This window comes from Tinamus guttatus, unplaced genomic scaffold, assembly GCF_059628265.1.
Source record: "Tinamus guttatus ecotype Peru unplaced genomic scaffold, ASM5962826v1 Tinamus_guttatus_pri_ptg000472l, whole genome shotgun sequence".
Classification (NCBI taxonomy): Eukaryota; Metazoa; Chordata; class Aves; order Tinamiformes; family Tinamidae; genus Tinamus; species Tinamus guttatus.
The window spans coordinates 6607800-6621565 of record NW_028289006.1 but is presented as its reverse complement, the minus strand read 5'-3'; the positions used below and the strand labels follow the sequence as shown (position 1 = coordinate 6621565).

The 13766-nt window shown below is 38.5% G+C and overlaps 1 protein-coding gene across 1 annotated transcript; it reads right to left on the bottom strand.

Annotated features, from left to right (window-relative positions):
- Positions 1–176: 176 nt before the first annotated feature.
- LUM (lumican) lies at positions 177–10100 on the bottom strand. Its single transcript, XM_088532892.1, has 3 exons — positions 9951–10100; positions 5929–6825; positions 177–382 (listed from the first exon to the last, which is right to left on the bottom strand). The coding sequence occupies exons 2-3, from the start codon at positions 6803–6805 to the stop codon at positions 228–230; spliced, it is 1032 nt and encodes a 343-aa protein (XP_088389018.1). The 5' UTR covers positions 6806–6825; positions 9951–10100; the 3' UTR covers positions 177–227.
- Between the last annotated feature and the right edge of the window lie 3666 nt (positions 10101–13766).

Here is a 13766-nt window from a genome sequence, read left to right as displayed (position 1 = left end):
GCTTATCTTGTGCTGAATCAAGCCATTCATAAACTTTATAAATGTGGTCATTTGTAAATAATATGCACAAAGATACTTCCTTAAGGTTGCCAAGTGCATGCTAAATATTAACAAACAGAATGGATAATACGCAGATTGATACTTTTTTAAAGGCATATCCTAATTTTAAACAACTATTGTGGTGTAATTCATTTAGTTTTGACCCCTAGAAGGAGAAAGGAGGTGCCTCACTCCAGTGAGATCTCGGCTGCTACCCGAAGGCAGTTGTACATCTCCTGAGGCAGGTCAGCCCGAGTGAGATTGTTTCCATCCAGGCGCAAATGTGTGATTTTGGAATAGGTCAATGGTCCAACAACCTTACAGAAGCTTCTCAGTGGGAATTCTGAAATGCAAAGGAAATATATGAATAAGAGAAACCACAAGTAATTTGAAATCAGAACAGAAAATATTATTTTTCTCTCTTTTCTTTTTTTATTTTGAATTTATAACTGTGATCTTGAATTTACTGTTTTATTTTGCAATATTTTCAGTGTCAAGTGATGTAATTTCATGAGTTTTCTGGACTTTGAGGGTTTTGGGTGAGGAGAGGTTCTTATCATTAATTATGTTCAGAATTTTAAGACTGAATTTTTCAAGTGCTCCATGTTCCCAGTATCCATCTGATTTTTAAGACCTTGACTTATGTTTAGAGGTCCAATTTGTCATTTAGAAAAAAAGAAAATATGAGTAAACAGTGCAACTGGGGCTGCAGAGGGAGGAAGAAATCATGCTGGGTATATTATAGTGGAGAAGGAAAAATAGGGCTACATAAAAAAAAAATGAAGGAGGTGAAACGTCTCTGGAAAAATTGAAAACCGAATACGGCTTTACCCTTATGAAGAGTTAATCCAGTATATGCTGTATTTTCTGTATATGTTGTTTTCAATTTCTAGTTTAAAAATGAAATTTGAGGATAGAGAGGGAGTTGTGCTTTTAAAATTGTGTAACTTAATATTTCCATAACAACAGAGTTAGAAGACAAGTGCAAATGTAAATAATATTTTTAGAATGTTTTTTTCTTGATATATCATGCTATACACTCTCTTTGCTCAGCTGAAATGCATAGCACCAAGCAGATTTGGACTGGAAAACTATGTCTTGAATTTTATGAGATGAAATATTGACTGTCAGCAAGAAATTAAAAGGAGAAATTCTGTGCTTCATATACACAAGCAGACATACATACATATTGTACACCTCTGGCATTCAGAAAAGACTTATCTTCAAGAGATGATGTGTGCAAATAAATCTAATATTCCTGCATACCACAATGAGTGATTCTGCAAAGATGGTCCCGTATTCTTATCTCTGTATGTTTTGATTAAGGAAGTCAGAGAATGAGTCTATCGAAAAGCACCATCAGTGATAGAGAAGTAGTGTGAGGGTCTCACTCCTCTTAGGCCCTTTGATATTGATCAAATTTCAAATATGTGAAAGGGACTCATTTGGAAGTATGAGGGCAAATTTCACACCTTCAGGTTTTATGTTCCCCCTTACTGTCTTATGTTGCATTGACTGTCTTCTGAGAAATCAGGGTAGTCTTCTCAAAATCGGCAGCACATGCCTTTGTGAATTCCAATAGTAGCCTCTTCTAAATTCTCTTTATACATATAGCCTGCTGCGTGACACTAACTCAGCTAAGATAGCTTGTCATTACAGCTTGTCTGCTGCAATACTAAAGGAAGTAGAGGAACTTCCTTTCATATTACTGCTTTAACCTCAATGAGATTCTTCTGACACTAGAATCATCTGCTGTCATTGATAAAATATGGCTGGTGTGAATTAAGTACAAAGGTATACCCATTTGTATAGGCAGTTCTTTAAAGCATGAAGTCTTAGGTAACTTGGTGGAGACAGAGTTATGATACTGAAGAATGGGTAATGATTTGCGTGGCTTTCTCAAAAAAAAAAAGGCATTTTTTTGAGTGGAGATTAGCAAAAGTATTCAAATGTCTTCCTTTCTAAATATTGAAAACAAATTTGAATTATTTTTTTTGGCCTAGAGATTATGCAATTAATTACTTAGGTCTACTTTTCTGCAAATAGCAATGCTAAATAGCAAATCTAAATCTACTTACTCATTTTTCAATATTTGTTATTGTTAGTATTGTATTTGCTACCACAAAGCATTTAATGGCAAAATGTGTATGTATATACAATATGTATATACAATTTGGGTATAGATGCCCAACTTTTTAAACTATGTAAACCTCACACATGTAAATTACACTGTTTATCTTTGTTACTAAATCAACAAGTTTTGCAGACAGTTCCTAAGAGACTGCAGCTCTCTGAAAGCAGAATCTGATCTAGTATTTAGAGAAGTCTAATGAAGTCAGCCAAGGACTTTCAAGTACAACCTCCAATGCTTGGCCCATAGTGTTTGCATTTGGATATTAACATATTATACAGTACATATAATTGTCAATTGTTAGAAGCATACTAAAAATGTTTGCTTTCCGATTGCAATCTCCACTAGCAGCACGTAAGGTAAGTGGATTTTGTGAGTACACTTAGTGTGCTGCATGTGCAGAACTGGGATGTTCTGTTTGGGAATAGTCTCACACTCATACACCACTCTCTCACTTCCTTCTTTATTGTAGTGATTAATGTTACAGATGTTCCTCCTAAAATGTCATTGTGAATTAAGAAAATTCAGTTACAGAATTCCAGATTAACCTGTAATTTTGCCACTGTTGTGACGTTCTTATTATGTCAGCACAGAACTCCTGCGTAGCCAAGAAGAGAGATAGTAACACAGATTTCATCTAAACAATTATGTTATCACTGAAAGTGTCTGTCTCTATAAGAAATTCTGATATCCTAGGCAGAATTTTAACAGAATTGATTTTGACTATATCCTAAGCAAGACTAGATTCTTGTACAGCAGGAGAGTAAACAACCTTAAACTGAGTGGAGGATTAACCATGCTAGGGTTCTGGGTTTAGGTATGCAATAGATTTGATAAATCATTTTGAGATCTACAGCCACATAGTAATGCTTGGTATGTGCTCACATCTGCCATAGTGATTATATCTGTGTCATTTCCGCATAGACCATGGTAAAAATTCTCTTTGGGTTTGGTGGAGAACCAGACAGAAGGCCATAAAGCATTCCCACAACTCGCTTTATTTAGAATAAATATGATTATGCTACAGTTATCAGTCCAGCCAGTAGAGGCTCAATCTTAGACATTCTCTCTGAACTTGAGAACCTGAGGTTTGGAGAAGGCAAAGGTATTTATAAGCCTTCCATGATCCTATGTTAGTTTGGATATCCAGCTGCTATCTAGTATGGGAATACTAGATTAGTATGGGGGGTGGGCTAGTACTCAGCTACATGCAATACAGAGGTTGTGCTCTGATTTATTAGATAGAAATTAGAAAAAAATCGTATGAATTTGTTGACATCCTAATTTGCTATCCTCCTTGCCCATTATACCTCATATCACAAAGGAACGAGAACAGAACACAATGAAATGAAGCTGATGATTGTATTATGAAAGCTCTTGGTGCATATCAACCCTTGTTCAATAAGCTCAAAGTCATTGAAATAAGTGAATAAGACATTTCTCAGATATTTTTTGATGTATGGTAATGCATAATGATTACAGCAAGCCCAGGATGAAATCCATTGACATAATTTGGAGAACTATTTCCCTTTCTCTTCAGTAATATTGAAAGGTTGGACTCAGGTGGCTCCTCCTCAGTAAACAGATGGGCTCAGAGAAGAATAAAAAGATTCATTTGCAATCTTAAAGGTATCAGAGAAAAAGGCAAACAACAACAAATAAAGAACTCTGGAGAAGTATATTTATGTTGGTTTTCAGTATAAGTGAAAATTTCAAGCTATGTAAACATAATCTGAAGGATCGATATCCTCTTTAACTGTTGAACAAGTTATCATTAGCCTTAAGACAGACCTTTTTCCCTCACAGTACATATGTAACATGGGTGTGAAGAAATGGAAGGAAAGCTGTCATTGTTTATAATAATCCTTAGCCAAATCTCTAGCAATGGAGGTTTTCTTTTTAGAAAAGTTATTTGTTGAGTCTCAAATGTCAATGCAGTCAATTCATTTTTTATAAAGTCTAATCACTCAGAAGGCTAGGTTGGCTGCAATCAGTCAGTTGCAAATGCTTTGCTTTCTATGTATCTGGTATCTCCTTAAATTGAAATGCTTATTACCAGCAAAATCTTGTCACTCACTGCTGATGATTAGTATATCAGGGACAAAATATTGTGTCTGTGAAATTAATGAGTTAAGAAAACTTATGGAAACTTGCCACATTTTCTAGGTAAGCAAAACCAATAAATCATAATTCCCTGATGTCATTCAATACAGAAGCGGTAAGTAACTAATGGACACCTATTCCCCACACCACCACCTGCTGATGATGCCCAGTGCTCTGGAAGTACAGGTGTCATTGAAAAAGTCATTTGTCGTCATGGTTAAGTGTAAGTCCTTGGAAATGAATGAAAACTCATGCTTAGATAGCTTGCAGAAGGCTCAAACCAACCACTGTAAGCATTAAGATTTGCTCCATTTAAGTCATAAAGTGGTAATTCTGATATCACGTGATGCGAATTTTACCCATCGTCATTGTTAGCTCTTTTAGGATGAGTGATAGAGCTTGCTATATTTGGTGCTTAATGTAGATAGTGGCAATCCGTTGCTTTCCCTCAAAATGGGAGGATCAAAATGAGTAGCTGATATGTAATAGGGAAAAAAAGTCACCACATTAAGGAAAACATGATTTAAAAAAAAAATTTTTTCAAAAGATGGCCTTTCCATCTTTCTAGCAAGACTTGCATTATTATTGCTTTACTACAATAGCTATGTCTGTGTGGAACATGGAAAAAATTATATCTGTTAGCTAACACTAATATCCTAGGAAAGTCCCTTAAAGGTTACCAATAGGCAAATAGAAGAGCATCTGGGGAGTCATATTGGTAATGTAAGATGCCCTAAAGAAAAAAAAAAAAAAACAGTGATGTTTGATGTGTACTACCTCTCTGTTCGGGCCCAGCTGCCTAAGATGGTTCTGAAGTGAGGGCAGCTCCAGCTGTCCTAGTTCTCTCCAGCTGTCTACCTGGGCAGATGCTCCCACGCCAGGATTAAAACAGCCTAGGAAAAGCCTGGTCTCACTAGAAGTTTATTTGCCTTATGGACTTCCATGATCTCATGCAAGGTGTGATATTAATTGATTTTAAAAGGAACTGTTTTCAAATTGTGATTGAATGGAGTCAAACTAGTCATCTGGAAATGGGAATAAAAGAGGAAACAGTAGGGGCAGCTCTTCAGAAGTTCAAGGTGTGTTTCAAGGGATTCTGCATGTGAGGAGTAGTGGGGGGGAGGGTGCAAATAGAATAAAGCAGCTACTTTGTGGTATCTTTTTCACTCTACCATGTGCCTGGGCCCTTTTGTTTTTTTCTCCTCCATCTCTCCACCTCTGCAACACATTCACTATCAGCTTTTTGAATAGCAACAGATACTGCAGTTTCATCTGCACTGGATATCAGTCTCTTTTGGTTGTCTTAAAAATTCTGAACATCTTCAGCATGCATTAAACATTTTGTTTTTCCTCAAATGTATAAAACAGCTCAGTTGACTTCTATAGTTATTCCAATTCACATGAGATAAGGATCTATAGTACTCAACAAATCATTCTGCTTATGTATTATAAAAACTAAAACTGCCAATCTGTACTGTTAATTTGGATATCAATCAGTGAAATGCCCCTCTAACAATATTTTTAATAACAAAGAGGGAAATGCCAATGTGCTAACAGTCTGGCCTTTAGACTGGTTGAAGTGCCCCTTGAGATACATCCACCAGGAGTGCCTTGGCTATGATAACCATTAATAAAAATGTGCAAATTTAACTCACTGTTTATTTTGTTGACTTGGAGGTAGAAGTTTTCGAGGTTCTCGCTGACGGTAGGAATGCTTTTCAGCTGATTAAATGAGAGATCCAGCTCAACCAGTGATGTGATATTGAAGACGTTGCCAGGTATTCCAGAATCTGTTAATTTATTGTGGGATAAACGTAAATATTGCAAGGCTTTAAAACCTTGGAAGTACTCATCAGGAACATTGGAGATCTGGTTATTGTCAAAATACAGCATGAGCAAGGAGTGAGGCAGTCCTGTTGGTAGCTTTGTAAGTTGATTGAAGCTTAGGTCAAGATACAGGAGTGAATTCAGGCCTTTAAAAGCCCCAGAAATAGACTCTGCTTTCAGCTGGTTGTTCTGGAGGTGAATGACAGTCAGATTCACCAGCCCCTCGAGTGCACTGGGATTGACTTTTGTGATCTTGTTGTGACTTAGCTGCAGATCATCCAGCATCTTGGGGAGGGGTCCAACAGCTTCAGTCAAATTGTTATAGTTAATATGAAGTTTCTTCAGATTTTTTAGCTTAGAGAACACTTTTCCCTTAATTTTTGCATTTTCCAAATGGTTGTGATCTAGGATCAGCCACTGCAGGTCTGTTACATTATCAAATGTATTCTCTTCAATGCCCTCGATCATATTGTTTCGGAGATAAAGGTATTTTATTCCACTAGGTACAATTGGAATGGTTTTCAGTTTAAGATTGTCACAATACATGGCAGAAGGATAGCTTAAAGGACAATTACATTCTGGGGCACAGACTGCTGCAGAAGGCCCAAAAGGATCATAACCGTAATCATCTCCAGGACCATAGTCATATTGGCAAAAAATGCCACTAATCAATACCAGAAAGACAGGTAGGGAGTTTAGAGTCATCTTTGCAATGCGTCTCCTTCCTGTATGGTAGAGAGGAATAAATAAATAAAAAAAAAAGTTATAATTTTGAATCCCTCTTCTCCCCGCCAATATTCACCATATAAAATTATGATTCAAAGCTAATTAATTCCAGCTTCCCACTTACAGACAGTAATTAAGAAAAAAGTATTGTTTTGTTAGTACTGCTTTGTTGCTATTGTAAATTACTGTAACTTTCAGTCCTTGTCGTATTTTAATCTGCCTTTGTAGCATGAAATTGCAGGTCATTTTGATGAAGTAAGTAGCATATTTTCAACATCACTATGAAGTCAGTCAGTCATTCATTAGGTTACAAGAAGAAAAACAATCCAAGTTTTTCAGTCTTGTCACTGAAGAGTTTTCATTTTCGCTCAAGGTAATGTTCAGAGGCAGCTTTGCCATTCAGTTTTTATCAACTGTTCCTTCCTTGTTCCTAATATATTGAAATGCCTCACATTTAAATAACATGTGGTGATTTGGCGCAAATTCAGAAAAGCCAGGAAAGATAAAAGACCATAGCCTGATAGTTTGAAGTGGATCGCGCTTCAGTTACCCACTAAGTTTTATATTCATCTAAAGAAGAAACTAACATAAATACAGAGTGTGTTCTTCTGGACTTGTCAAACACCCAGCACTGCAAAGGTGTGCCTGAGTATACTCTATCTGGTCCAGATCTGCTGTGGACGTCCAGTGGCTGGACTTCAGGTAATGTGAATGGCCTCAAAGAATCTCTTTTATTAAAATCAAATAAAAATAAATAATGCTGATTGATTGCATTTTGTGACTATTAAGTTCTAAATCTGTAAAGTACTTGGTTCACATAGTTGGCCTTTAAATTCACATACAGCAAAAGGATGTTGAGTACCTCTGTGCTGTGGTCCAGTATAAGTGGTTTCTCCTTTTTAAGAGTTCTTTTTTTTCTGTGAAGATTAATATCTTGTTATTTCTTACAACTTAGATGGATGCTGAGCAGGACAATATAATTCACTCCAGTTACACTGAAGTCAGGGAGCTTACTTTGATTTACGCCAGTAAAAGACAAAGCTCAGTATACTTGAGCTCAGCTCAAAGCACAATATGTCTAGGAAAATCCTTATAATCCCCGACGTTCTTGAATAATTCCAGAAAGTATCCATGCACAGCTTGTAAACAGAGCACCAGATGTTGATCTCCAATGCAGGCCAGCCTCCACCAGAAAAAGTTAGTCTTGTTACTGGTTATCTATCATTTAGTGTTATACAGAGGACACTGTTAAAATGCAGAGTAACAGCTAGAAAGTTTTCCCTGTTCTAAATTTCCTTGTTTTTGTTGACATGGTAAAAGCCATGCCCCGTTGTGGTCGGCTAATAATCTGTAACAAAATGCCACTAAGCAGGACCTTTGGATCTCTTGCAGAATGGCACAGAAATTGTTAAAAAAATGTTCCAATGTTTCCTATGCCTCCTCATTCACCAAGTCCCCCTGCTGGATGTTAAGTTGCTGACTTTGGATTAAAGGATGTATATCCCTCCTATGGTGGTGCTCCTGTCCTATTTGCCTAATTAGAAATTATAGCATAGGGGAATCATTGGGAATTTTTGAAATGTGAGTTGTCAGTGCAGTTTTCTTTGTCTGTTGTTCATTACTGTATGTGAACACACCAGCTCAGCCTGCAGTCCCCTGCTGGTGTAAATAAGTATGGCTTATTTACTGTACTTTGGAGGCAAAGAAGCTGCACTCATGCAGTTCAGCTCAAATTCTGACCCTATTTAGGTATGGAACATTAAGGATGGAGGAACTTGCTCCTGTTTCTGTATTCCCAGGTGTAAGGCAGAGTGAACTCAGCTTATAGCACTGCACTCTCTGGCCTTACAGATATTTTTACACATCTGCATTATTTTAGAGTCCCGTGGATACAGTAGTATAAATGTCCTAGTTTAGATTTAAATTCCATCATTTTTGTGATCTGAAATTATATTTGTTTTGCTTAAGTTTATTACTGATTTCATAGACAGTTCTTTTAAGGGATTTGTAACATTTAAATACTCTGCAAAGCCCTGAAGTAATATAATGAGTTAGAACATAGCTTTTTGAATGATTTTGTCAACATATCAAAAATGTGATGACTATTTTGTAATGGAAATGCATATGAGCATGTATGTCACAAAACAGCCCAGTAAAGTGAACATACAGTGCAGCTGTTTCATTGCTGGGTTCTTTGTACATACATCTAAATGTTTCTCTGTCAGACAAGTAAAAGGTAATTATATTGTGCACACATGCTTGATTGTTACATTGAACTGTATGAATCCAAAAGATAACATCAGCTACATTCTTACGTGCTTATCTTAAAACATAAGCATGTTTAAACTAATTGTCTATATGCATTCTTTTCAGATCTTTTGTGAAATACTTGTGAAAACAATTGTGAAGTTACTCAGCAGTCATACAGACTCAGGAGTCATACAGAACATACACAAATTAGGAAAATGCTTACTGCAGTAGAAAAGACAAACTATTTTGGAACTAGTCTTTACCACTCTGACTCTAAAGTTGTCATGAAATAAAATTAATAAACATATTTATATAAACTATCCTTAACTAATTATATGCATGAGTTACTATTAAAAAGTTTCAATAGGGTACTTAAAATGTGCCTTAAAATGATTAACTAAAAATGACAAACTACCTTTAACTTTCCTTTTATTGCTTGCTTGGTTTCAATATCTCTATACCTCATCTTTCTGAGAAATGAAGCCCAAGTAACTTAATAAATGAAGAGAATCAGTATGGAACTATTACTAAAAGATTTGTTAAAAAGCTACTCATTCTTTATTAGTCACTGTAATAAAGCACAGTGAGTTCTTTACCCACTGTAATAAAGAATGAGTAGCTTTTTAACAACCTCTCTGCACCGTGTTCCACTTCTTCCTTTGAAGCAGAATAGCAGGCTATAAAAAAGAGCAATGTTGGTGCACAAAATATGTGAGGTTGTTTTAAGGAACCCAAGAAGGCAAATGCACTAAACTACTGTTGATTTGTGTTCAATTTTCGAATTGGCAAACTTGTACTGACATGTTTTCATGTTCTCATTACAGCTACATTCAAATAGCTGAACATTACAGTTAAAACATGCAGCAGCACTTACCTTACCGCCTTGAAGCTGCTTTCCTTAATTCCCAGAGCAGATGCAATAAGGGACTGTATCAACCAATATATGCTGTAAACAGTGTCAGGAGGTAAACGTCTGCCAGATCCTCTGTGTTACAAGAGGGGAAAAAAAAAAAAAAAAAAAAAAAAAAAAGCCCTAGAAAGCCCTAGTCACGCTGTGCTCTGAAGCTGCTATGTCATCATAGTGATCTTGTGGTGTGGTATGTACAAAAATGCAGCTCTGTAATGAAGTGCAGGTGGATACCATATTTTGTACAAGGACAACCCATCTACTATTCCTTTGGGATGAGAAAAATGATCAGTGTTTCGCAGACCTGAGAAAGTTCAGACCACTAGCCATAGCCTTGCACAAGGAATATTTGTGTTTCGGAGGGAAAACATGTTATATTATAAAACAAATCACAAACAGACTTTTATTTCCCAACTTATTTTACACAGCTAGACATGAGCTAACAAATAGCACTCAGACCTCAATGCTGCTGTGCTTTTCAAGCCAAGTGACTCATTCATTTTTTTTTTTTTAACTACCTTATGTCCACAATAGAATATTCTTAATAAATATGTTAGCTTAATGATTGCAACCAAAGATGCAGGATTATCTCTGAATTTTACTGGATTTAAAGTTTCTTCCACAACACATAGGAATTTGCTTGGTCTGGAGATTTTCATTGGTGGTTGAGTGCATGTATATTTAGTAAAAACACATCCCAGGAACAGTTTTTCAGCAGTAACTGTAAGCTCACTTTAAGCATTTGTTCATTTTTGCTCTTACAGCTTTCTCTTTTCAGAATCTGGAACTACTCAGCTTTACGTTGTCTGTTTCTTGTTCCGTGGATGTCGTTCAAGAATGCATCTTACAGCTTGGATGAGAATGCTGTTTTAGCTGGGCTAAAACGCATGCACTAAAAGAGTAACTGCTTAGAATGGATCTTTGTGTTTCTGTGAGAATGTTTCCTTATCTCTGATGGCAGATGCCTCCCTTTTTTACAGGAGAGAAGCTCTCTCTCTTCCAACTCCGGGTGGGGATAAGTGTGAAATGCACATATGGAAAGCGTACACATGACATTTTAAAGTGCTTTGTGTATTTAAACTTAATCATTGTTGGTACAAGGGTCTAGCACAGATTGTTGTGGGGTTTTTGTTTGTTTGTTTGTTTTCCTGATATCAATTTATTGGAATAAATGACTTTTTAATGACTTTTCATTACCAAATTCTTTGCTAAATTTAGTCTTGGTTTAACTGGCATGTCCATGCAAGGAACTAAATTGTCTCCCTGTATGAAAAGTCATGGTAAAGGAGCAGGTTGATTGGAGGTAGGAGTCAAGGCGAGCAAGTTCCTACAGAAGAGGACCTTGGATGCTGGGTTCACCCCAAATCCTCCAGCTGATGCCTCTAGGCCTCCTGGCCAGTGAGGGTCTCTGTGACCCGGGAAGAGCCTGATATGATTCCCTGCCCTCCACCAAGAATGGAAAAGAGGCAGCACTCCCTGCACTGCAGCTCCTGTGCTCCTGAAGTAATACCAACCTACTCAAGTGAAGAGCCAAGTTTCATTCTTTAGAGGTTCTGACATCATTCCTGTCATCCTGCTGTGGGAGAACCCTTTGCATTTTGGGAAACAGCTGATGGCAGACCATAATTACCATTTGAATTACGTAAAATAGCTAAAGGGTTAGGTGAATGTGAAAACTTTTCCATTTAAAGCAGTTTACCACTGTGAATTAAGATAAGGAGGTGCGGCAGTGTGCATGGGATCAGGAACTAGAAATATGAAAGAGAACAAAGCTGACGTTGTCCAAAATAGGAACAAATGGAGGCCAGATGGAGTTTCTCCTGCACAGTATGATGCTTATCTGAAAATTGCATCATTAGTTTCAACTGACCAAGGAGAACTTAAACCGTAGCCTTAACTGTGGATGGGGCAGCAGACAGAAGTATTCAGCAAATGATCCAGCTGCAGCAAAAGGATAGATCATGCATATCTTCCATAACTGGTAGAAAAACCTTATTAAACAAACGTGATGATATTTTTCAATCAACGCATGATTAAAAAAATATTGGTCATACAAATTTCAGCTGAGAATTTTTCATTCATACAATTTCCTTCTTGATGGCTGTTTTAAATTAACTATATAAATTGCATAGTCAAGATGAAGAATTACCTGCCTTTGATGGGTAAGATACAGCATAGTAGATTTTCCTTTTCTAATATTTCTTGTCTTGTCTTTGCGCTTGGTTTTATAATATTGTTCTTTCAGCCTCCCTTTATATGCTTTCCTAATCCTTCTGTGCTGACCCATGAAACACTTGCATTTTAAGCCTGTGTTTGGGGAAGCAGATCTAAAGCCCAGTTAATACGGCAATAGATTCATCTTCAGAAAAGTCTTTGCTGACCCTATTTTCCTTAACAATCCTTAAAAACCATGAAAGAAAGACCATGAGAACATAATCTGGCTAGTGTTGCAGATAGTTAGGGAACGGCGGCCGGAAGATATCGTGCTGTACGGAAAGATAGGGCTCCTAGTAGCCAATAGTGTTTAGTCTATGGTGTAAGCAGACGGATGTGACGTTGTAAACCTAGATATATAACACCTTGTTTCCCATCAATAAAGGCCATTTGCCGTCCACCACATTGCTGTCAACTAGCTGATAGCCCGAGTGGCTTGGGGGTGGTCGCCGTGCCGTCCCTGAACCAGGTCGCTGCAGCCATTTGAACTGCAACAAGTGGTGCCGAAACCCGGGAACGTCATCGCCTGGATGAGCGAGCAGCGTGAGCAGCAGCCAGAGCAAGTGGACCACCCCGGCGAAGGGGACACTACCGAATCAACAAGGAGGATGGAAGCCCTCATAAAGGTCGTATCGCAATTACATAAGTACTGGGGGATTGATTGTAAGCCAAAAGATTTTACTCTTGCAGTTACAAGGCTTTTGAAAATTAAGGCTATAGACCAGCCGGTGGATATTCTCCACCCTGAACTGTGGGACAAATGTACTATGGCATTAGCTGAGGAGACAATGTTCTCAGGTTGTGGGAAAAACCTTAAGGCTTGGGGAAAAGTTGTACAAGCCCTACAGAAAGCTATGAAAGAGCAGGAGACTTGGGTAGCAGTAAAAGACTGTTTATTGGCCACGTCCAAAGTGGGAATCGGGACAACTGCGCAGACTTTGGACCCCCCAGATGATGGCAATTCTGCTGAGCCTAAAGGTCAGCAAGAGGGTGAAACATCCCCTCCATCCCCGAGCCCCGCCCCGCTTACAGAGGAGCAGAAACAGCCGAAATCTGTTTGGAGCGAGCTAGCCGAGGAAGCCAGGAACATTGAAAAGAAGTCAGAGCATAATGACGTCTGGGCCAGGCCACCACCCTATGCCCCTCAAAATGGCGCCGAGCCACAAGGGGAAGGGCGGGGCGAGGGTGCCCCCGGCGCGAGTGAGGCGCCGGAACCGGAAACCAATGGGAGTGACCGGACACCTGAGGGCGGCCCGAGGGAGGGGCCGAGAGGAAGTCCGAGGGAGAGGCGGAGAGAAGACCCGAGTGAGGGGTCGAGAAGAAGTCCGAGTGAGGGACAAAGAGAAGACCCGAGTGAGGGGTCGAGAGCAAGTCCGAGTGAGGGACAAAGAGAAGATCCGAGTGAGGGGTCGAGAGCAAGTCCGAGTGAGGGACAAAGAGAAGATCCGAGTGAGGGGTCGAGAGCAAGTCCGAGTGAGGGACAAAGAGAAGACCCGAGTGAGGGGTCGAGAGCAAGTCCGAGTGAGGGACGAAGAGAAGACCCGAGTGAGGGGTCGAGAGCAAGTCCGA

Coding starts and splice junctions, on each gene's coding strand:
- LUM (XM_088532892.1), bottom strand. CDS start 6,805: ATGACTCTAAACTCCCTACCTGTCTTTCTGGTATTGATTAGTGGCATT. Junction 383..5,928: donor CCAAGTCAACAAAATAAACA/GTGAGTTAAATT, acceptor TTTGCATTTCAG/AATTCCCACTGAGAAGCTTC.